The sequence below is a fragment of the Pholcus phalangioides genome, unplaced genomic scaffold (assembly GCF_987345545.1).
Source record: "Pholcus phalangioides strain wild (caught in Gottingen) unplaced genomic scaffold, Ppha-v1.0 ptg000015l_1, whole genome shotgun sequence".
Classification (NCBI taxonomy): domain Eukaryota; kingdom Metazoa; phylum Arthropoda; class Arachnida; order Araneae; family Pholcidae; genus Pholcus; species Pholcus phalangioides.
In genome coordinates this window covers 97,248,670-97,273,532 of record NW_028301608.1, presented here as the reverse complement: position 1 = coordinate 97,273,532, position 24,863 = coordinate 97,248,670, and the positions used below count along the sequence as shown (strand labels likewise).

Sequence of the window (24,863 nt, the reverse complement as noted above, 5' to 3'; positions counted from 1 at the left end):
GAATTAGTGCAGAATATGGTTTATGAGCACCCAGTAGGAACCCCTGGTATGGTTTTTGGTCTAGGTTGGGGACAAGCTGGGGGGGCCCCCCCGGGAGAGGAGAGACAATGATGACGATGTATGGCACTGTTCTATATGCAACCATTTCGCACCACTGATATAGGGACATTTAATTTAAAAAAACATCTTGAGCGGCATTGCTCATTCAGCGTCCGATTAACAGATATTGTCGTATAGCTCGTTGGGCCAGGACGACGCTTAGATGACTACATTTCCAGATCACCTGAAGGACCTGTGGGACATTTGAAGATCACTAAAGTGGCCTTATAGGGGGACACACACTCTTAGGACGTATGACATATTCTTAGGTGCTGGTAGGATGCCATTAAAATATTTCACTTTCATAAAGGGTGGTTAATGACGTAAGCATTATCCAAACCCTCCTCTCCCCCCCCCCCCCGTCATCAAAAGTCAGCAAATCGGAAACTAACTCCCCTACATCGATGCTGACGTAATACTTGAATGATCCCTTACATGCACATTGACATTAATGGACCGGACATACCCTATTTCCATCTCTAAGACGAGATATCGAAGCATTTCCCTGCGGATTGGTGCATGTGGAAGTACAAAGCACCCTTATTAAAAATTCTTATTTTAATTTATAAAATAACATAATATAAACCAACGAGCAAACTGATTTTACACGCATCAACATCAAACATTATTAGTATAAATAAACCATAATAATCGTCTGTAGATGAATCAAAACCAATAAGAATCAATCTATAGCTGAATCGTCAATACATGAGTTTTCAATAAAAATGATCTGGCAGGACAGGTTCTGCGTGATTTTCAGCACATTAGTGATCACGTCAGAATTGGACCGAAATATAGAATAGAACTGCTTGAAATACCAGGCTAACTCGTACGCCATCTTTGAGCAAAAGTGTTATCAGTATCATCGCTATAGCCTTTCTTGATTTGCCTATAAAAGAGTAGACTTGTCAATCTTAGAGCAAGTTTGCCATTCCGAATGTTGTTGATTCAACCATTCAGGAAGTATTTGAAAAGGCAGCAGTACAGAAAGGGAACAATGATTGGCTATTGAGATAATATTGACGTCACACTTTTGCTCGAAGATGGCGGATGCTTCAACCTGGTAATTCGAGAGCCCGGAGGAGGATTTCATTTGGGCCCGGGTTGTTCTGGGAAACGGAAAACTTCACTTCCAGCGAAATCGTATATCCTAATGGTAATCACGGAAGTAGAAAAAAAACTGAATATACGTAAAAATATATTTTCCAAAAAAAAGATACAGTACATGTAATATGGCTTCATTATACAATATAAAAAGTGTCCGAAAGTGATAAAAATTTTGCGATGGATTCTAAAAATGAGGAAAATATTTATGCTACGTTTCTTTTCTATACAAAAATTTGGAAAAATTACCCATCACGAAAATATTGGGCTCTCACTGCCACCTATCAAGTAAAAACTGAACCATCTGTTATAATTTTTAAATAAAGTTAGTTGTTGGTTTTAAACCAATATTCAGAATGAAAACGAGCAAAAGGTATTACAATACTACATACTTGTGTAAATTTTATGCTCCAAAATAACGGTTAAAATGTTTTTATGATTGCCCCTAGATTATTTTTGAAAACACAATTAACCATAATATTATACTTTTCATACAACATTTTCATTCTGCACATCGGTTTACTTCCTAAAATAAGCCAACTACTACTTTATTATTAGTAGTACTACTTATTTTAGGTATTATAACATAGTTTTGTTTTAATTCAACATTGGTCCAAGCTTGAAGCGGTTTCTCGCATTTTTAATGGCAAAATATGAAATAATATGAGTCAGAAGGTTGGGAAATTTACGCAAATTTCACCGGTTCGCAAATACTTTCTCCCATTTATGCCGGATTACCAAAATGTTCACCCTTAATTTCAGTGGTCTATAATGAGAAGACTGAACTGAACCGTACAAGAATCGAGCTTTTAGTGTCAATAGGTATTTTATCCAATGCCTTATACACAATTTGACACATATAATGCCATCTCAAAATTTTTCCAAGATGTCCCGCTTTTGATCAGAATTCGTTCCGGTTTCTCAGTCGCATGATCTGACCACCCTGCTCTGGGGGTCCTTTTGAACTACTGCGGAAATTTCCTTCCGGCAATATAGCACTAAATCGAATCGCCACCAGAAAGAGATGGCGGCAAAAAAAAATTCAAATTGGAATAAATACATTGTGCGTTTTAGGGGGCGGTGGATACGATCGAACGGAAAAAGTTCATCGACATTTCGTCATTCAACGATGACCTACCTACCGACCTGCCTGATAGCTTACTGTTCGTGATACTTTTCAAACGGATTCCGTGCATTTAATTTCGGTAGTAGCTACAGAACACGAAACTGTGCGGGTAAAAGGCATTTACCCGAAGTGATTCTAATTTTAGAATCACACACTATATCCGCGTGTGTGCTCCGAGGCTTCTTTTTCTTTTATAGATAAGTTTTCGGATTGGATGGGGAGGAGGAGGGAGATTTTCGCACGATGTTTGTTGCAGGCCCCGAAAAGTTTACCTTTTCAAGTCCAAAGAAAAAAAAGCTCAAGTTTACGTTAAATAATAACAACTGTCTGAAACAGACATCTCATCTGTTTCAACGTCCCAACGTTTAAGAATAATGTAAAAAAAAAAAATTTTCAAAAGCCCATAAAACGCGGCAAATTGTGACATTCCCCCCCCCCTCCGGAAACGTTTATTTTCATTGCTTTGAAGGCAATAAAAATTTATGCTTTGTTTTTACAGGTCTAAGCTAATTATTTTCTCATGTGCTGGTTTAAGACTCTTTTTTTTCTTAATGATAACGTTTCGCGTTCTGTTCTTTTAGCCCACCATATTTGTTCAGCTTGAACATATCTTGATTTCACTGTTGAATGCTATGGAGGATGTGACGTACATGCCATCGTCAGATGTTCCATCTTATTGATGTTCACTTCCATCTCGTAGTCCGCATCTATTTCTCAGGATCAAGTCCGTCCTCACAGCATCATGTGGGCCCCGAAAAAGTGTTACTCTGAGGCCTTTTACCTGATTGATAATCTAACAATTCCCTTGTGCTCAATTCTCTTATTTAGTATCAGATTTCATCATCGTGGAAGCTTCTTAGGCACCCAAAGGCTCACCCTGGACCATGCCCGGGTGAGCCCTTGCGTTAAGAAGGCCCTGCTTGAAATTTATTTCACCGCGAGAGCTAGGGTTTCGTTTCTCATCTGATTGTCGAGCGCATACTCTTAAACACCTATATCTCGGATTTCATTTGCATTCGTTGATTTTTGCGGCCACTAGGGGCTCGTATATCGGCAAACTTATTTTATGACAACCCTGTATAAGGTAAACGATTTTGTTTCTAAACAAAATTGAGTAAAAGACTGAGGAAAAAATATCCTCTTTTTTTTCTCTCGTTATGATGTTAAATTTCCCGTTGGTGAAGAATCGAGATTGCAATGCAATTCGCTCGGTTTGATACGAGGGAAAAAATATCGCGGATATCTCTTGAGGGGCTTGCGTCAAATCTTCCAATTTAAATGCAGATGTGAACGATATTTCAAGTCGCGGTGAAAACGTTACTCGAGATTCTGTTGAATTTGCATTCCCGTTTGTGGGAAAGCTCTTCTACAGATCTTTATTTATTCCGGGGATTGGTGGAAATACCTCCATTTTTTTTATTTTTTTTTCCTTCATAAAAGAATCGCAGTTTACCTTATCTCTGAAACTAGTGATTTATACGCAATAAATAACGTGGCCTTTCAAAATTAAAGTTCCTATGACAAGTGAGATCTTTTCTCTCCGCAGGAACATCGTTGATGCAACTCGTTGATGTTCAGAAGGAAATCGAATCTCAGCAATTAAACATTGTAGGTTTGTGTATTTCACCGCATTTATAAATTTTCTGTCAAGTTATTTTTGTTTGAATGAATCAAACATTGTATCTAACTCAATTTATTGTTATTGGCTCTTGACAGCTCAAAGCTTTCTATGTAGATCTTCTAGTCCCTTTAGAGTCCAATATAGACAAAGACACAAAAATTGTAGCGGTAAGTACTTAACTACACCAATTTATCTTGTTTCCTACTGCAGTGGAACCTCCCGTTAATGGACACTTTCCTGATCCCCGGTCCCGTAGAATAGGAGTTTAATGTATTTCACTCCTCGATATAGCGCACAGTAGAATCAAACTCTAATTTTTTTCCGAACTCTAATTTTTTTCCGAACTCTAATTTGTTAATTTTTGGTCACAGGCCGGAATTGCACTATAAAAGTTTGATAAAAGTTATTTTATAAAACTTAAAAATGCAACCAATAAGATCATCAGTTGCATTTAGTCGAATGCAACCAATATGCTTATTGGTTGGATTTTTCAAGTTTTATAAAGGAGCGTTTATCAAACTTTTATAGTGTAATTCCAGCCATGAACCGATAATTTATCATATTCAGTTAAGATTTATGTTTAATCCCAAGCTCTTGTTGGTAAAGATATGGTAAATCTTCAATTAATTACTTAATGTAACTGAACATTCCAGGATGGCAAATTCGAATGGTAATGTTGATTTTGTTTGTTGATGCGTGTGAAGAGAGCCAACATTTCCAGACTAATAATGTTATGAATGGGTTTATTTCCATCACACTTATTTTAATTTAATTTCAATATACGTGTTGTTCACGTATATTGTGCTTACGGGCAAAAGTAATTAGTTTAATGAAGAGAGATAGGTTACACACACGCACATAAATTTGTGCATATTTTATTAGATTTTCCAACTTTATTTGGGAATTATGCATAATCACCGGTAAAAGTGATAAATGCAGTGAAATTTAAATGAACTTCCTTTTTCTTTCGAGACGATTAGTGGTTACGTGTAATCACTTTTACAGTAACACACATTTCAACAGTAAAGTTTATAGGAACCAATTGTAACAGAAGCCAAATGCCGTATAAACGAGGTTCCATTGTATATCGTACCTCCCCGTTAGCGGACAAACTTTTTTGTCCCGTGGGTGTCTGTTATCGAGAGGTTCTACTATACCGTTATTTCACGTAATAAATTCGTCCGTAATAATTTCCGGACGTTACATACGAGCCTCAATAGTGAATTTACCTTTTTCACACTAATATACCGTCATTTCTTGCTTGTAATTGGAGGATTTTAAGTTAAGAAAAACATTCGAGTAGAAGAGTTTTTTTTCTAAAAAAATAATTAGTCTTTTCCATACTTCAAGCTTACATCGGTAATTGGTGGTACGATACCTCAAGCTGTTGGCGATGCAGCTAGCTACCCCTGAAATTTGCATTTGTAGGTTATACGTTACTATGGATTGCCTATCTAATGATGAAATTTGCATGAACAAATTATAGGCAAGAAATTACAATATTTATGTGTTAATACCAAGGCCCCCAAAGTGTGGCTAGTTCGTGACGGGGCCGGCCACGTCGTGAATCGGCCTAAAGTTTTAGCCAAAGTCCGAACTGCAGAAATGATCTGAACTTTGGCCGGAGATCCCTGGCCAAAGCTCGATGTACTGATGTAAGACGGTCCAGTAGGAGCCAAATCCATTTGTCGTATCACACGTTGGCGATAAATGTCTACAATATAACAGCTGTATTGGATTAGCTTCATGTGACGAGAGAGAGGGGAAAAAAGTGAAATTTGAGAGAGAGAAAAAAAAAAAATTATATAAATATTTTTTCTCTCCGAAATTTTTGGCAGAAAAAAACTATTACCGCATCGTGACTGCAGTTTGATGGGTTGCCATAACCAAGTGGACATAATTATCACTAAAAATACGCCATTTTGACGATGATCCTGAATCATTTCTTATCGGACTTTGGTCAGAGATCACCGGCCACTTCGCGAACTGGCCGGGTCAATATTTAACTAAATTTGCCAATTTTGAGCTTTGGCAGTAACATATATTTTTCGCCACTACCCTACTGCAGGGTTTGACAAAACCCAGACGCTAAGTCACCATGGTGACTATAAATTCGGTATTGGCGACTAAAATTTCCTATAGTTGATCATAATTGGACCTACCTTGGACCATAATTTAGCAAAATTTCTGATTTCATAATGCGTTTTCCAGCATGGAAAGAGGTTCATTAATCCCTTCACGATCACGGACGAAATATTTCGTTCAAACGCCAGTGGAATAAATTCAGTCCAGTTCTGTTTATTTTCCTCTCTCCTCCTCATCGCGAAGCTTTATTGTAGCACTATGAACCGAACTTGCCCCCCCCCCCGTTCTTTCTATAGGGCCTACTCCTGTTAGTGATTTCCCCCCCCCCCCCACATATGATGTATCTTTTCACTATATACTATACATGTAAGAACGTAAGAGAACACGCAGTCTCTCCGAGGGTAAAAAGAGATCTAGTGTATAAGACTGTCTTATCTATTATACCGTTTTTCTTTTTCTATTTACTTTTTTTCCTTCTGTTTTTTTCTTTCCTCTTCCTTTTTCTAATGTGCGTTAGTTATAACCAGGTTATCAGATTTATCGCCGATGCGTCAAATAAAGATCATTCAAATTAGTTGTCGAAAGCCTGCACGTTAACTACTTGCCTTATTTGCCCGTGTCAGACACGGTCATCCGATTCTTCCCGAAATTGACTTGTCCCTAGAGAGTACTAACGAAAAGTAAACATTTAACTAAATCTGCACAAACGATATGGCTTCATACAACAGCAAGATAATGATATCCACATACATAATCTTGTAATCTAATTACATAGACGCATAATCTAGTTTAGTTACATAATCTATCGAAAAACTAGATTACTTATATCCCATGCGAAGAAACTAGATTTTGAAAAAAAATTAATCCAAAGAAAGTTAATAAGTGAATCAAAACTTAAGTACAATTTTCTGCAATTGTCTGTTATTCCTAGTCATAGACATGAATAAAATGAAAAAAAAACCCCCACATTTTTGTGCAAAAAATGAATTAAAACCCATCGGGCTAAGAGGGGTCAAGTTTCGGATAGGTCTAAAAAGTATTATTTAGGACTGTTTTTCTCTTGGGAAAAAACACTGTGCTCGGGGAAAAAATCCAAATAAATTTTACTTGCGCCTAAATTTTTTTTTTTTTAATTTGTCTCTCGAGTCCTGTCCTATTGCTAACACTAATATTAGTGTTTACTATACGGTGATTAACTCTTATAAAACGTTCCTTGACCTTTGCAAATAGTCCGAACAAAAGAGGTTTCTTCAGCAACACAAGTGCCTGCAGGAATCTTACTTGAAAGCACTTACAACTGTGAGGAAGCAGAGAAAGAAGAACAAAGGCAGCCGGTCCAGCATGGACAAAGAAATTAAAGTGAGTACATAATCTTTTTTTTTTTTTTTTTTTTTTTTTTTTTTTTTTTTTTTTTTTAATGAAATTTAGAAACTAATGCAATCAATTAGCCGTATTCAAACTTGGTAACACTATCAATGTCTACATACGTAGGAACAACATTCTTTTTTATTTTATTTTATGAGAAAGTCCTCTTTCTGGAAAATTAGAGGCAAAGTTTTCATCCCTTGATTAAAATTTATCTTGGTTTAATCTTATTAAAAACAGCTTATTTTTATCTTCAATCAGGAAAGTTTATCCCTCGTTGTCGTATTCGGACACTATACTTATCATTACTCTAACAAGAGAATTTTGGACCAATTTTAAACAGCAATTCAGGACAAACAAAGTTGCAGGGTTCACCCCGGAAAGTCAGGGAAATGATAAGTTTGGTCAGTGAAAGTCGGCAAATTCACAATATTTGGCAAATGGGATAAAAGTTCAGTGAAGGGAATACTCGAAAAAAAATTGGAAGGTTAAGATTTTTAATTATTTCTTTCGGAATTTTGTCAGGGAAATGATCAGGCAAATTTTTGCTGGGAGCCCTGAAGTACTTTTTTAAAGAGATTTTTCCAGGATGAAAAAAGCGATACGTACTTTGGAAAAACCCTAACTATAGCATTCGGCGAACATTAATTTGATTTAAAAAACCATTGATTCTTTATTGCTCTCAATTACAAAATGAATATCCGATAATTTTGTAAATGTAAAAAACTATATAATATTTACAGAATATGCAAACACTAGAAGAAGAGAAAATGAAATTGGACTGCTTCTGTGAACGCAGCTTAAAGCAGGTATAATATTCATTTTTGTTCAAATTCGATACATTTTCTTAATTTATTCGATAAAATCTGTACGGATGTGAATAAAAAAATTGAAATTGTAAAATTAGGTGCAGTGTGAACGAATAAAATGAGCACATATCATTTATAGTAATTTGATCGTTTATAACTTGGTTCCTTTTAATTAGAAAAATCTATTTTGATGGTCCTATAAATTTGTCTTTTGTAAAGTATACATTACAAGTGAAAATAAAAAAAAAATTAAGTTGTTTTTTTTGCAAACTAACTAATTTAATTTACTTCTTATTCCTATCGTTTATTGGGGATGAAATGTGTCTTTTCGTTATTATGGTAATTATTTTGTTACCCCGATCTAATGAACATCATTAATAGAAAAAAAATTGCATCAAGTACTAAAAATTTCAGTATAATGATACCAACATTGCTTCTAGGCAATCATCCAAGAACGCAGGCGTTTCGGATTTGTCCTTGAGAGACAGTGTTCTCTAACGAAACATAATCTAGTCTATTATTCACAGGTAAGAAGTAGACACTTTATATTTGAATACAATGAAACCTCTTAACAACGATACTCGATATAACGATAAATCCCACTACAACGATTTTTTTTTTTTTTCAAATCTTGTTTGAAATTGCCTGTAGACTGATGTTAAACTCCTCTCGATACAACGATATCCTTTACTACGACAAATCCTTCTATAAAGTTATTTTTTTAGGAGATTTTAAAACTCTGCTACAACGATATTTTTTATATATCACTCAAAATCACTTCCAATATAATTTTAAATTCCTCAACTGTTCTTTGGACTGTGTTTAATAACGCCGTTATTTTGTGCTATCTACCCTTTGAAAGTTTTTTTAAATTCACCGTGCAGTGTACAAAAATACTGTGCAATAAACCACTTTTCAGAGTGAAATAGCTGAGTTTTATTTGCTGCGAATAAATACTTATAAGTTGAACGCACTTTATGGTGGTACTAACAACGCCTATTCAGAAGAAATGCCAACGATATTGAAGGACCGGCCGCTTCACATTTCGGAAAGATATTGAAGCGTTCCCGAAGTATGGGTGTATCTGGAAATTTTAATAAAACAAAGAAACATGGGCCGCTCCAGACAGGCAACAAAAAATAAGGACTGAATATTGCTTATGTTCAATAATTTAAGTCATATAACAGATAAATAAAATATAACCAAACTACGCCAATGGGTGATCAAAATGAATTATAAACGATTATAAGGTGCCATATAGCTGTCCATCCTGTAAGAATTTAATAATCGTCAATCAATCGAATGATCGTTGATAATCTTATTAGCCAACGACATGAATATGGCGGTGACTGATGATAATGCTACCTCTCGATATAACAATAACCTACCTCTCTGCAACGATATTTTTTTCCTTTTCCCGCACGGTATCGTTATATTGAGGTTTCGCTGTATTAGTCTCCATCAAGCTGAATTTGTTTTTCCTATATCAAAACATCTTTTAACCAAATCGTATCTTATAACTGCCGCATTGGAAATAAGAGCTTATTAAAAACCAGAGATATTTCGTGATGACCGAAATAAAGCAGATCAAGTTTGACGAGATATCTCGGAATTGCCGCTGTGAGGATTAATCTGACTATTTCATTTGATTTTTCTGACCATAGGGCGAAAATTTATTGCAACATCGCTTGCCTGAGTGGGAAGAAGTGGCAAAAGGTCGAGAATCTCTCCCAGAACCAATAGATAAGTTGTTTCCTCCCAACGATGACTTTAGGGTACGTTGGATGCTTATGTATTTTAGATAATTGTGTGCTTCATGTTTTCCGAATTACTACTCTATAATGATGAACTTTTTCTATAGATATTTTTCTTTCGTTCCGATTCCTTTGTAGAGCTGTATAGAATACAGCACCGGCACTATTGGGATGACAAACTCATGTATTGGCATGGGTGGAGGAGGTACTCTCAGGAAGACCAGAAGCATCGATACCAGCTGCATGGATATCAGAGAAGCTCCGATGGATCCTAACCCTAGGAATCTCTTCAGAGCCAAGTCAGACTTCAATATTGCAGCAGCATCTAGCGTTGGACTGATGGGCAACGATATTCTAGGAAACCAAAGTAAATGAAATATTTTTCCGTGTGAATATGGAATGACATAGACTGAGACAATACAGATGTTAAAATTTCTAGGAAGAAAGTTTTTCCGACTTCTTCGTCCCTTAATATCCAACCAAGAGGGGGACGATCACCACACCAAGAGTCTTATAATATGGTAGAATAAATCTGTCCCGTATTTTACGGGACAAGTAATGAAAAAATTCCTCCTCCTGACACGATTTGCGCCTGGGGGGGGGCTGATTACTACTTTTGCACCGGGCGCCACTTGGTCTAAAACCAGCCCTGCCCGCAGGCTACCAACTTATATTTAGGATTGCAAGATGGAATTTAGATTCAAAAGAACGTAATGTATATACTAGACTGGCGTTTAAACAGAAGGGTTAATGGATTCGTGACTTCAACGTCCCCCCCCCCCCCCAAATGATTGAAGACTTTGAAGAAAAAATAATTTCAGAATAAATGGGAAAAACTCCTCTAGAATTGCAGAAAAAATGTGAGTTTTCTGACGTGATTGCAAAATAAATGAATCAGAATTTATTTAAGAAATATATAAAGAAATTATTTCTCTCGGAATTTTATATAATTCTGCAATTTTAAATTCATCAGATTTAAAATTGAAGAAAAATAATTTTATAGAATAAATTGAAGAATTTGATGAATTTCGAGAAATCATTTTTTTATCTATTTTTGAAATAGATTTTAATTCTTTTATTTATTCTGCAATCACTTCAGAAGATTCTCAAATTATTTCTTTCTGTAATTCCAGATAATTTTTTTTTCCATTTCTTCTGAAATGATTTAGTTATTGAAATTTTTTCATTAATTATGAAATAATTCTTCATGAATATGGAGAATTATATTAATATTCATTCTTCATGAATATTCATAATTATGAATATGGTTTTTTCAATTATGAAATTATGGAATCCTTTTTATGGATTCCATAATTTCACAAATTATGGAATTCTTTTTTTCAAAAATTATGAAATATCTTTTATTACGGAGTTTTTTAGAATTTCTGTACGTTCCATAATTCTGTATGCCTTTTTTGAATGCCGATTTCTCTCCTGGAATATATGGTATCGGCGCCCCCGCCCCCATACTCATTGTGGTACTGTATTAATTTACTGAATACACAACGATGTCCCTGATGAAACTGGGGAAACATTTCGCACCGAGCTAATCGAATTTTTTTTAATTTAATGGTCTTTTTCAATGCTTTTAACTATGTTTTGAAAATAATTCGCGGGCCACGGTGAAAAGCAACGGTGGCCACTTGTGGCTTGCGGGGTGGGGGGGTCATGCGTTTATAAGACCCCTGCTTTAAAGTGAACTTATTAAGACATCTTGGGAAGAAAGTAGTCATTCAATCCAATTTGAACAGTTCATTCGAAACTAACATGTCTGAAATCATCTTTATTGAATATTTATCGTACATGTAAAATATTTATAGGAATGGGGCTCCGTCCAAAGAGCTTCGCAGATAGCGAGCCGGGAGGTATAAGGTACTTGGTGAGGGCGGTCTATTCGTATTCTGGCAGTGGAGAGCATCAACTGTGTTTTCAGGAAGGAGACCTAATCGGACTCATTGGTAGTCGAAACAAAGGGTGGCAGTATGGAGAAAACCAAAGAACTCATAAGTATGTATTTCAGAGGTTCTCCCATAAAAAAATTTAATTTTTATTAATTAATTATTAATTTTTATTTTGACTTTTTCAAATATTAGAAAGATAACATTTTTTTACTTTCACAATTTCTCATTGCAGGTGTGGCTGGTTCCCGATAGCATATACAGAACCCATTTCTGATGATATAGAGACTGATGATTCATTCGATAAAAAGTACGGGTGGGATAGATGAAATATATTTTCTGAAGTAATCATGTGCATCCCATGCCCCGCGGGCCAAACGTAGCCCTAGGAAGCATCTGATTCAGCCCCGTGACCTAAACCATATTTCGTGAAAATGAACTACGCGGCTTGTTTCCAGATCACTAAAGTGACCGGGTTGTTTTAATTTCATATTACTTGGCCGGAACTAGAGACGGGCAGGAGAAGCAAAATTTAGGGGGTGGCAGTTTTAGGTGGGAACAAAGAACGCCGTTAAAAAATTATCGAATTTTAAAGTTGTGGGGGTGGTAAAATAATGTTTTAAAATAAAATACATCATTTGAATGACCTGTGGCACATTTTCAGTTTACCCATGTGGTCCATGTCACAATTCCTTGTCACTCAAGTGGCCCATGGCATATACAGAGATCATTTGAATGTCCAGTTCCATCATACGGCACATTTCCATATCAAGTGACCTGTGTCACAGTTCCAGATCGATCAAGTGACCCATGGTAAATTTTCACATAAACGACCCGTGGCTTATTTACAGTTCATTTGAAACGTCCTTTCGGCACTATTCCAGATCACTCAAACGGTCCATTCAGATTATCATATTCAGATTATTTAAATGAGCTGCGGCTCATTTCCAGAGCACTTGGGTTAGCCGCAGTACATTTACAGGTAACTGAAGTAATCGTGTTCCGATCACTTAATTAAGTGGCCCGCGACACATTTTCCAATCAATCTAGTGGTCCTTGTTGTTCTAAAGGTTGACCACCCATGATGTACATAGTTAAAGCCGTTAAAACTGCACCTGAAGGTCGGATTCGGGCAGGTGCAAAGAGTGAGGCCGCACCGGAGCTACAAAACATTTGGACATTGAATGTCTTGTATATGATTTTTAATAGAAATCTCCAATATAATTTGGGAAGCCTTAGTATTCTGGGCCAGGGTATTTGATGGGGGAACTGCAACCAAAACTTTCAATAGGTATCTTACATCGATCGATTTTACTACTAAATTTATGGAGTAGGAATTCGTTTTTCAGGTCTCTTGTGCAAGAATTTTGTCATTCTCTTGCCAAGTCCCACGTCACAAGTATCCTATGCTCGGTCCCTTCTAAAAATCCAAGATTTTCCCACGTATTTCTACTGCGCCGCATGTGATGATTTTCAAAAATATTTTAGACTAAAATTAACTCCTATTTTTTTTTTAACCATATAGTCAGGGCCGCAACCAGAAACGAAAACTTGCTCTGTTGCCTAAGGCCAGTGTTTATTTTGCACCCCCCCCCCCATGGGTGGAGATACGGGGGGGCATGTACCCCTCTCCAGCGTCAAAAGTGGAGTCGACTGATCTAATGTATATATGAATTGACATCGTGCCCCCCAGACTTCCAAGTCTATCTCCGCCTATGCCTCCCTTAATTTTCAGAGGAAAAACAGTAAACCCTGCAAACTTCCTGGTTCAGCCATTATCTCCTAGAGAGATTCTGGGAGTTGTATCATAGGCGGATACCTTTGAAAGGCTGAAGGAAGGAAGGGGTTATGATGATGATTATTATATCAATTCATACATATGAATATACATTATATCAGTCGGCTCCACCATTGACGCTGGGGGGGGGGGGAAGGGGGAAGAAATGCCCCCTCTCCTGTATCTCCGCCCATGAGTTATATCTAGAACATAGTGGTCCGGGGAACCATACCTTTTCCCTGCTATCCCCTAGTTGCGGCCCTGTATATAGTTATAGCTGCTGCCGATAGTTTCAGCTAGTGATTGCCCTTATGCTTTTCAATGTCCTGATTGCATCCTCTTCTCCCTCTGCAGTTTCTCCGATTCTCAGAATCATAGCAGTGACAGCTTTATCCAAGCTGGCTTGAAGACACCAGTTACCCGTAGCCTCACTGCTCCGAGCATCAATGCTTACGATATGGATTCCACGTACGCTTCGGCTGCTTCGAGTCCAATGTCAGGTGACTTAACACTGCCTGCAGTTGCCGAGGTTAGCAGGCCATTTTCTACTTTTACAGATAATCCTAGGAACGGTGATAATTTGCAGGTAAATCGCTGTGCACGACATCAGCTTGATTCCATGCAACTTTTATGCTGTAATCCCGGCCTAAGGCCTTGCTTCGAACGAATTTAACCAATAGGCTTATTGGTTGTTTCTTCAAGTTTTATAAAAGATCTTTTATCAAACTTTTATTGTATAAACCCGGCGTAATTCGAAAAACCTCAAATTTTTTAAATATCTATTTCTATCCCGATTTTTAAAATAAAATTTTCGGGAAAAAACGAAGGGGGTGTATATATAATATCCGCTCCCCCACAAGGTGGGGTTACATTATAAAAGTTTGATAAAAGATTATTTTGCGGAACTTGAAAAACAGCCATAAAGTCAATTGGTTGTATTCGCTCAAATGTAACAGATACGCATATTCGTACATTTTATCATGTTTTATGAAAGAACTTTTATAGGTAATCCCGGTTTTATAAGAATATTCCGATGTTTTTCTATATCAGCGGTTGGCAAATTAAATTCCCGCTGAGTCAAATCTGTTCTATCATAGTGCTGCCATCTATAAAACATATTACTTAATAATAATTTGAGGGAATTGTTCACTGCTGTGCTGCCATCTAGGTAGCAGATAATGTACTTGACACTTTTTCCATAAAAGAAAATTTTTTTTCCTAAAATAATTTTTGGAAAATTTTAACTGTTAAAAAATTAAACATTTTTTTTAAATCTTTTCTAAAACTTTTTTTTTGCACTAATAAATGAAAATTAAATTCGAAAATAAAGTTTTCCTTTATAAAACACAAGCTATTCAAAGATAGAATCATTCCTAATCCAACATTTACGTCCATTGGTGTACGTCTCGGCTTGGGGGGTTTTAGAACCCCCCTCAAGCCGAGATTATAGTGTTGTTTTGCAGGAAAAAATGTAACGCCCCCAAGAAGAAAAATAAATTGAAAACCCCCCTCTTTTCGAAAAAATTCTGCTTTGGCCTATGGTTACGTCATTGATAGTTCTAATAATTTTTACTTTGTTTCAGATATTTTTCCCACCCGCTCATTAAACTTTGCATGATGGATATTTGTAATAATTGCAATTTATTTTTTACTTTATTTTCAGCAATATAAACATGATCCACTGCACTCTTCCCCGCATTCCACCGATGGTATCGTTACCTCCCCCTCCACCACCTCTCCCACCAGTGCCTCTGTGACTATACACCAACACACCGCCAACCAAATCCATCCGATGCCAACTTCACTGCACGGTAGCAACGACAGTGGATTTTCTAATGACAGCAATTCCTGTTACTCTTCAAAGCCACCGTTGCTACGTTCCCATTCCATTCTTGCTGGTGAGGAATTTGAGGGAGAATATGCGAAACCAAAGTAAGACTGTGTTTTTGAAATGAAGCAATTTCATTTTTTTTGAATTGTCAGAAAATTGGGATATCGCTCCATGAAAATAGTATTTCCAAGTCTTCATAACTAACAATATACCTTGTCCAGTCTATTTACTCGTTTTTCTCTCATTATAATTCTGTGTCTCAGGGTATTCAAGTGCCATTAGTAAAATGCCAACAACTTTGAAACACAAACCTATTTTGGTATCTTAGATAGTTAACAAAAATCATTCACTAAACACACTTCAACCACAGAATTCAACAAAATATTTAAAATACTGTATACTAAATCAAGAAAATATTTAGATGCCAGTGAAATTTTTTTTGTGTCAGGCATTTTTTTTCCCATTAAAACCAGTCCAGAATATTTCTAACAACTTTTTGACCTTTTTATTTTAGCAGAAACACTGGCATAATGTTAGGGACTTTGTCTTGTCTCTAAAAAATTTTAGATGTCATTGACAATTTTTTTAGCTTCTATGACAACCTAGCATCTTGTCAAGCTTTGCTATAGACCAGGGGTCCTCGGAAAGATTTTAGGAAGTGTGAGAACTTAGATGAGAAAACAATTAACTAATTTTATTAAACAAATAGCTAAAATAATTGGCGCTACATGGATTTTCTCAGTATACTGGGAGCATTGAAGAAGTGGCAAACCATTGTAAAGGCATAAACGTGTTTCAGGCATATTGTTAGGGAACAATGCAAACCAAAGTAATTCCTAATTAGAGACCTAATTCCTAATTAGTCATTAGGGACCTATGAGCAATTGCCCTGACAGATTTCACCCATTTTGGGCATTTGCCCTGTTCTGACGAACTTTCAAAATAGCCTATTGTTCACGTTGGCCTTATTTTATATACATATAGTCTAAAATTGTAGATTTGTTTAGAGAACACACAGACAGAGAAAATCAATTTTATATGCTGGGTGCATAGCAAGCAGGTGAGTGTGGCATTTTACTGGGGAACCGTTGGTCCTAGAGCCCTACTTCCAGCTAGAAAAAGTATCCAAATAATGTGTACTCAGATATGTCATTCATATTTCTATTTCAAGGGGGTTGATAGATCGTGAAATAAAAAAATTAACTTTTTCTGCAGTCACCATGTGCCTCAAAAACCTCTCTCCTGATGCCAACAAAAAATTCCATGTTTCTAATTGTACAATTATATATGTACAATATATCTCCGTGAATATATTGTACAATTCCATTGTACAATATATTCACGGAGATATACTCGAATTCAAAAAAAGGAGGAAAGAGTGGGGGGAAAAACAGCTCTAAATGTGAAAAAACCATTTTATCCGCATTTAGCGTTATTTTTCCCCTGGTTATAAACTTGGTTTATCAAAAGAGATTTATTTGTGTGAAATATGTTTTATATATCTTTTGGACCGTAGGCGGAGATAGACTTGGAAGTCTGGGGTACGATGATGTCAATTCATATATATATACATTATATCAGCCCCCCCCCCCATCTCCGCCCATGTTTTGGACACACCATAGAAAAAAAATTTAATCTCACAAACATTATTTTTAAAAATGTTTTTTTGTAGACCCAATAGAGGCTTAATGCTATTACAGATTTCTACACATGTACTGTAGAAACAAAACAGCACTCGCAACATTAATGAGCGACATAATGCAAGTCAATTTCACCCATGTCAGATTTTTGTTCAGACCACAAAGCATATTTCTAAATGTATTTTTGGCAAATATTTATTTCTATTTTATCTGTGTTTGTTTTTTTTTCAATAATTGGCATTCAAAGAGATTAATCTTTTAAAAGTAACCTTGAAAGAAATCTAGTCCATAAGTTGAAAAGTTTGCTTACCAATGATTTTCAATATTGGAAACTACAGAATTGTTTTGGAATTGGTCTAAGTGCTGAATAAGGAGAAGCTCTGCTGTACTACAGAAACTTTGTTTGTTCAAATCTGCCCGAAAAGTTAATTTTAAAGATTTAAAATAAGTTTATAAAGAGTGGATGTAAAATCCTGGACATATTTTAAAAATTAGTGAAAAAATCAGAATTGATGTAAAAAAAAGTGTAATTTGCACAAAAATACTTAGTGTTATTGATTTTTTTAATACATAACTGAAAAAGGTTCAATTTTTCACTCACAGATGATGCTGCATCGCAAAAATTTGTCATAACATTGAAATGTGACAGTGAATAATTGATGTTTATTACATTTTGTATTACATGAAACTATCACATTTCACCATGAGCACCCTTTCCAGCTCGGGCTACATATAAGGTGATGTGAAAGGGTGTTCATATTTAAATATGGTCGTTTTATGTAACACAAATTGTACAAAATATTTATTATGCACTGTTTGTGTCACATTTTATGTTGTGTTTTTGTGATACTGTACCATCTATAAGTGACATTTTGAACTTTTTTTATTCATTAAAAAAACGTATTTTAGTCCAAACTGCACCTTTTTTTTTCTTAAATGGCTGATTTTTTTTAAATTAATTTTTAAAACACTCCTAGGACTTTTTTCCCCCTCACCCTGTGTTCTTTGCAATTCAATCTTTCTGCATTTGCTTTGCAATTTTTAAATTTGTACTTTTTTTTTTTTTTTTTTAAATTTTGAATAACCTAGCTGATTATATATTATTAGAATTACAGGCTCTCTCCAGAAGCGCATTTATGGTTTTTCCACCTGTGAGCTATACAAATTTTGTCGCCCTTCTCCCACTCTAATCTAATTTTCTTGACTACTCTTTTCTTGAATTCGCCACCCTGTACTATAACCCATTTGGCCCCCCCCCCCCACTCTTGCAAGTACAACTTTTGGTCACTCATACACTCTCAAAGACACTTCATTCATTCACATGCTTGGCACACTGTTCCGATTACTCACATACTAGCACTCCCTCTAGGTCACTCTTTTGGTTGCTCGCTAACAGGGTGCCTTGCTTCATGGGTCACTCTTTGACCATTTGCACATTTACTTAGATATTCTAGATCACTCTTTTGGCTATTCACATGCTCTCACTCTCTTTGGGTAACTCTTTTGGTTATTCGCATGCTTTTCAACATTCTAAGTGCTTGCAACGTTCACTCGGGCGCTTGCAAACTAAGGCAATCACTCATCTAGTCCCCAGCTGTCTGGGCAGATGAGGATCTACATGGCCCCACATCCTGCAGCAGGACTCCCTAGGTTGGGTTTTTTTTTTTTGGGCCCCCAGACTATACTTTTTACGGGCCTCTCTATAGTGAATTCAAAGAACGAAAGGAGAAAAAATGAAAACCATTCCGGGCTGGAGCACTGTTAGCCCCATCCCCCCCCCCCAGTGGGGCCACTGGATTTATTGAGTGCTATACAAGTATTGCCGCACTCTTCCCATTCTACTAATGTTCTTGACCACTCATTCCTCAAATTTGCCGCTCCTTTGAACTTTTTGCCGTGGGCCTGCTAATCAACCCCTTCCCTCCCGTAAATATGTCACTGTGTGTCTCCTACTGAATTTTGTAATTTATTATTCTAGGTTTCTTATATTTTCTACCGATATAGCTATAAATAAATTATTTTCCTTTCACAGAAATATATTTGCTTCTATCAAGTTACGTAAAGTGATAACGAATGATCGCTCGGCTCCAATGTTGAGTTGAAGTTGCAATTTCTCCAGTAAATGTCGCCATCAAAAGCACGTTCGAACTGCAACAATATCACTGCTGCAATAAATTATTTGTAAAAGGACAGATTCATGTAAATACACACTAGAATGGAAATGTTCTTCAATGGCATTGGTGGTGTTAGTAAAATATTTGTATGACATCAGGCATGTAGTACTACTATGTACGATTCAGTATTTGCTGGCATTTTTGGGATGTTATCAGTGGATAAAAAGAAAAAAATTAGTTACTGAGCTGTTTATAATCATAGTTTACTGTTTTGTGAATTTTGCAATGTTTTATTTTTCCTTCAAAAGGTACTTTTCTTTGATTCAAATCAAATTTTGTATTTTAAAAACAAATTATTGAACCTTGCAACAGAAAATTGTTATTTTTTCAAGTGTTTTTTTGTGCATGAGAGAAAACACTTTTTTTAACCATGTTATAACTGCATGATTGAAGTAAGCTAGTCTTTGTATAAAGATGAATGTTATAAGAATAAATTCTTGAAGTTTTATAGATCTTCCTCTTAGATGTATAGGTTGTATGTGTGTGGAGATTCCCTTTATACATTTTTACTGTTCTGGAATTTCAATAAAGTCAGATAAATGTTTACTACTGGTGTGTATTAGAAGCATTTATTGTTTAAATTATTGCTGTTGGACGTTACATCTCCATGAGTGCCGTCTTAAGAGCGTCCTGGGCCAAGTGTTCTTGATTAAAGTAAAGTCGTCATTGATTAAATTCGTCCAAAAATCATTAATGTCATGACCTTTCTTTGTTTTCTTCATATTCAGATAACTTTTAAGCATAATCCAAAAGTTAGACATTATGGGAGAATCACTGCTAAAAACAAATACTATGCAGTGATTCAGTCTGTCGTATAAATAGGGTGTTCTTTCTTTCCACTGTATTTTTTTTCTTCAATTCCCCTATCTTCATATCTGGAGACCACCCAATGTCCGAATTTGAATGGTTTGTGCGACTACACTGATGTTTATCTCTCTATATTGCTCTAAAATTGAATGTTTTAACCCTGGCACCTGATGACAAAACCTGTTAACTTTAGATCCTTTCTACTCCCAGAGTTATATAAAACTAAATCGTTTTCACTTTAATGAGCATAAAAAAAATCAATCAATGGCGCCGTTGACCATTCCTCATCCAATTCCAGTGTCATCTGTCAAAACCTCTGCTGCTTGCACCAAGAGAGACTGTTATTCCTCCTCATACTGAACTTTCATTGACCATTCTGATTGAGTTACTGATCTCGGGGACGCAATCACTCAAGTCTCCTTATTTACTCTTTAAAGGTATGAAACATACAAATCAAGTTTATGTTCTTCACGCCCATGATGACAACACGTATTTGCAAAAGGTTTTTAACGCTTCAGCTGAATCTGCATCTATACTATTCGACACTTCCTTGGCCAAAGTTGAAAATATTGAGTTCAACGCGCACAAGATACCTGACCTTCCTATCTCTCCAGACGATTTTCCTGAACTTGATGAGACAACTCATTTCAACTTGGCGCGGTCCCCCGCCCGGCTCTTGAGGATCTCCTACATGAATATCATGAGTTTGCCACTTCTCTCAAGGACTTGTCTGGCTGTGGCACCCTCCAGAAACGTGTACATCTCTACGATGATGTTCCTGTACAGCAACGAGCATACAAAATGCCCCATAAGCTCAAGACTGAGTTGTATAGTCAGCTGAATGACCTCTTGGACACTAACATCATTGAATCATCAGATTCTCCATATACTGCACCAGTACTCTGTCAAGAAACAAGATGGTACTCATCGCCTTTGCTGTGACATGAGAAAGCTCAACACCAAGACTGTCCCAGACAGCTACCCATTGGCAAACATGAATGAGATCCTTGACAGACTCTGAGTTCTTTTTTTTTTTTTCTCGTCTCTTGATCTAAATTCTGGTTTTCTTTCAAATAAAAATACATCCCTCAGATTCACACAAAACTGCTTTTGTTACTGACTATGGACTGTTCCAGTGGAAGAGAGTTTGGTATGAGAAATGCTCCCAATTCTTTTTAGAGACTCATGGAAATAGTTCTCTCAGGTTTGCGTCCTTTGCAATTCGGAACGTATGTTGATGATGATGTGCCTAGTACTACTGTGTCTGAAAATCTAGAGAAATTGAAAATTTTTTCTAACCGTTTAAGAACTCACAATCTTAAATTAAAACCCTCTAAATGCACATTTTTGGCAAGAGAAATCAAATACTTGGGTTTTCGTATTTCAAATGGTGAAGTCACACCAGACACAAACAAAATAAATGCAGTCAAAAGTGCCAGTAAACAAAAAAACAAACAAGATCTTTTCTCGGCTTGACTGGGTTCTATAGAAAATTTATTCCAAACTATACACAAATTGCTTTACCGCTGATTCAGTTGATAAAATCAACAGTCTTTTATATGGTCACAGGAAGCACAACTTGCATTTGACACACTTGTCAATGCTATTGTTTCAGAGAGCCTTGTCTTAAGCTTCCACAATTTGACCATCCTTGGTTTTTGTATACAGATGCATCCTCCCAAGCTCTCTGTGCTGTTATAGCACAAGATGATGACAATGGTGTAAGACATCCTGTAGCCTTTGCCTCGCGCAAACTCAAGGGTGCTGAACTAAATTACTCAACAGCTGAACGTGAACTACTTGCTATTATTTTTGCTGTGTCACACTTTAAAACTTATCTTTATGGTACCACCTGTATTGTGATCAGGCTAGTCTGTCAAATGTACTGAAACTCAAGGACCCACACAGTCGTATTGCCAGATGGGTCATGTTACTTCAGAATTACACTTTCCAAGTTCAACATAAACCTTTCTGACACAACATTACGGCTATTTATCACGTCGTGTCTTGCCTGTATCTTTCGTACAATTAGAACTTGTTCCCAACCACTTGTTGGATGATTTGAAGTTGGCACAAGACAATGACAAATTCTATCAACACATCAAGGACTGCATAACAAAATAAACACTTGCCAAAACAATACAAGGACATGAATTTTTTTTACCAAAATGACATCTTGTGTGTTAATTCTAAAGCTAAACCGTTTAATATGAAAACAATTCTCCCCATATTATACATTCTAGAAGCCGTGTCATTGTCACATGTCTCATCATCTACACATGCAGGGAATTTACAAACACTTACTCGTCTTCAATAGAAATATTGCTTTCATAATATTAAACTAACTAAACTCTTCATGTATGTCCTGTATGGAAAAATGTGGTCATAGACCACAGGACAAGTCACCATTCTTAAGAGTTCTGTTAACTCGTCCAGGTGAACATGTAGCTATGGACTAGGACCACTACCTACAACATTTTTTAGTATTGTCAGACTATTTCACACGATGGCCTGAAGCATATGCTGTGCCACACATTAGAGCTGACATGATTGCATGTCTTAACTAAGTGCATTTCTACATGTGGTGTAGAAATACTTACAGATAGGAAATTTGATCCTCTATCTCAACTAATGACTAATCTGTATAAAAAAAGCTCGGTATACAGAAAATCACCACACATGCGTGTGGTCACACATCATCCTCGAAGTGATGGTGTCTTGGAAAGATTAAATGCCACGTTAATTCAATCTTTCAGTCATCTTGTCAATGAAACACATACTGATTGGGATACTCATTTACCATGGGCCTTGTTAGCGCTCTCTCTCATCATTCTTCATTACACTCTTCGACTGGTTACACACCAGCATTTCTACAATATGGCAGAGAACTTCAGGTCCCTGTACACTTACTCACACCTGATTTGTCATCGGAGTCCTCAAACTCGTACCATGAATTTGTCCAAAAGTTAGCTCGTACTCTAACAAAATCATTCAGTATACTGTTCCAAAATCTTGAATTAGCAGCTGTACAACAAGAAAATACATGAAAAAAGTGGCCACGGACAAACATATTCATCTACATGATATTGTCTATCTGTATGTACCAGTTGTCAAAAACCTCACCTTAGTAAGAAATTAATAAAGTTTAATCATGGCCCTTACAAAGTCATTGGTCAGTTGCCACCTGTAAAATTTCAAATACAACATGTCAACAATGACATGGACAATTCGCATAAGGACTATACACAGGCGCTCACTGACAAGTCTCTATTGTTGACAATACACCATCAAAGCCTAGTTATTCAGACCATACTAACATGGATGATATGACATTGTTATTCCCATATTTGTGTTCTCTTTCGTTAGTGTAATCTGCACCTCAAGTCCATCGTACCTCCACTAGGTATAATTTGAGGTCATTTGTTCGTCCTCCAGATAGGTATCATCCTTAGTCGTTTCTTGAGGCTTGAGGATTGTGTTGGTAATCATATACTAGGTTAAATTAGATATGTGCTATTGTTGTTTTTTCTTTTCCTTTATATATTCACACCTTGTTCCTTGGGCCCTAGAGTTACCTTTGTGAGGGGATATCACTTTTTTAGGTCCCAGTGGACCTCTCGCTACCGGAAACCACCAAAGGTCTTGCTAGTGTACCGTCACAGGCTAGTTCGTTCACTTAGTCTCTCAAATGTAGGGTGGGGTCTTCCAGTTTTTAGACGAGAATATGACCGCAGGTCGGGTTGCTGATGTCCCACATAATTCAAATTTCCCACTCACTTAGGAAAGCCCACTTACATTTTATTATTCTTATTGTGTTGAATCTTATTTTTAAATTTTTATAACCACTGTGCCACTCGTCACTTATATGTCCACTAACAAGAACTGACCCAGTCTAGTGACTGCATCTACTTTAAGTTCTTGGCTTGTATGTCATGCATCAACTATGTGATATCAATATATATATATTTTTTTGTGTGTGATCTTGAATTTTTTTTCTTCAATTTGTGTAACGCTTAAGGCTTCTATAGCATATCATTAAATAGGTACTGGTACTCTCGCTCACTCACTCATTGTCTTCTATGTCTTATATATGGTGTGTGTAACTTAGATATTACTGTATATGTGAGCAAAATAATTTTTTTTTTTTTTTAAGTTTTTCTTTCTAGTTTAAAATTGAAGTTATGAAAAATATCATGCATGTATTATGTCTTTCAAGGTGAAATCTTTTTTTTTAATTGTGTTGAAGTGAAAATTAATTGCAGTAGTTGTTGATATATATAAAAAGGTTCTGTTCACTATGTTCATGGACACCTAGAGTGTTGAAGTCAATTAGTTGTTATAATAGGCCTATCGCGTCATAAATTAGTTCTTGGAAATTGAAAGATAGTTATAGTGTGTGATTACTTGGTTTTTATATGCGTGTTATGTCTAACATTTCCTTTTTCTATCCCTTGGAGCTGAAACACACCGAATATATTCTGCAATGGTATTCGTCATAGATCAAGCACTGTGTATCAAGTTTGTATACTTTTCTTTGTTATTCTATATAACACCATGTTCAACACATACTTGAAATCAACATTTTTATAGCATTGTTATTTGATTCGTATAGTATCACATTTGACTTTGCTAATACAAAATTCTTTTCTTTTTTTTACACAAACTATGATACTATCTACATCTATGATGCCATATACTTTGTTTTTCTTCCCGACACATATAGTCATGCTCAGCTATTTACAAACCCACATACCTTTGTAAAGTGCATACATA

At 36.2% G+C, this 24,863-nt stretch overlaps 1 protein-coding gene across 2 annotated transcripts in view; it reads left to right on the top strand.

Moving 5' to 3' along the window:
- Window positions 1-19,717, top strand: part of LOC149077130 (BAR/IMD domain-containing adapter protein 2-like) — a 61,304-nt gene extending 41,587 nt beyond the window's left edge. Inside the window, exons 4-15 of one of the 2 annotated variants that reach the window (XM_089244862.1) lie at window positions 3,876-3,937; window positions 4,046-4,117; window positions 7,266-7,394; window positions 8,144-8,209; window positions 8,650-8,736; window positions 9,874-9,984; window positions 10,102-10,330; window positions 11,784-11,970; window positions 12,097-12,171; window positions 13,993-14,224; window positions 15,302-15,570; window positions 19,142-19,717. In XM_089244862.1, the coding sequence (XP_089100988.1) occupies window positions 3,876-3,937; window positions 4,046-4,117; window positions 7,266-7,394; window positions 8,144-8,209; window positions 8,650-8,736; window positions 9,874-9,984; window positions 10,102-10,330; window positions 11,784-11,970; window positions 12,097-12,171; window positions 13,993-14,224; window positions 15,302-15,570; window positions 19,142-19,211 (1,589 nt within the window). In that variant the 3' untranslated portion in view covers window positions 19,212-19,717. The remainder of the gene's footprint in view (window positions 1-3,875; window positions 3,938-4,045; window positions 4,118-7,265; window positions 7,395-8,143; window positions 8,210-8,649; window positions 8,737-9,873; window positions 9,985-10,101; window positions 10,331-11,783; window positions 11,971-12,096; window positions 12,172-13,992; window positions 14,225-15,301; window positions 15,571-19,141) is intronic. The other variant, XM_089244863.1, reaches the window with a different exon arrangement.
- Window positions 19,718-24,863: the final 5,146 nt, after the last annotated feature.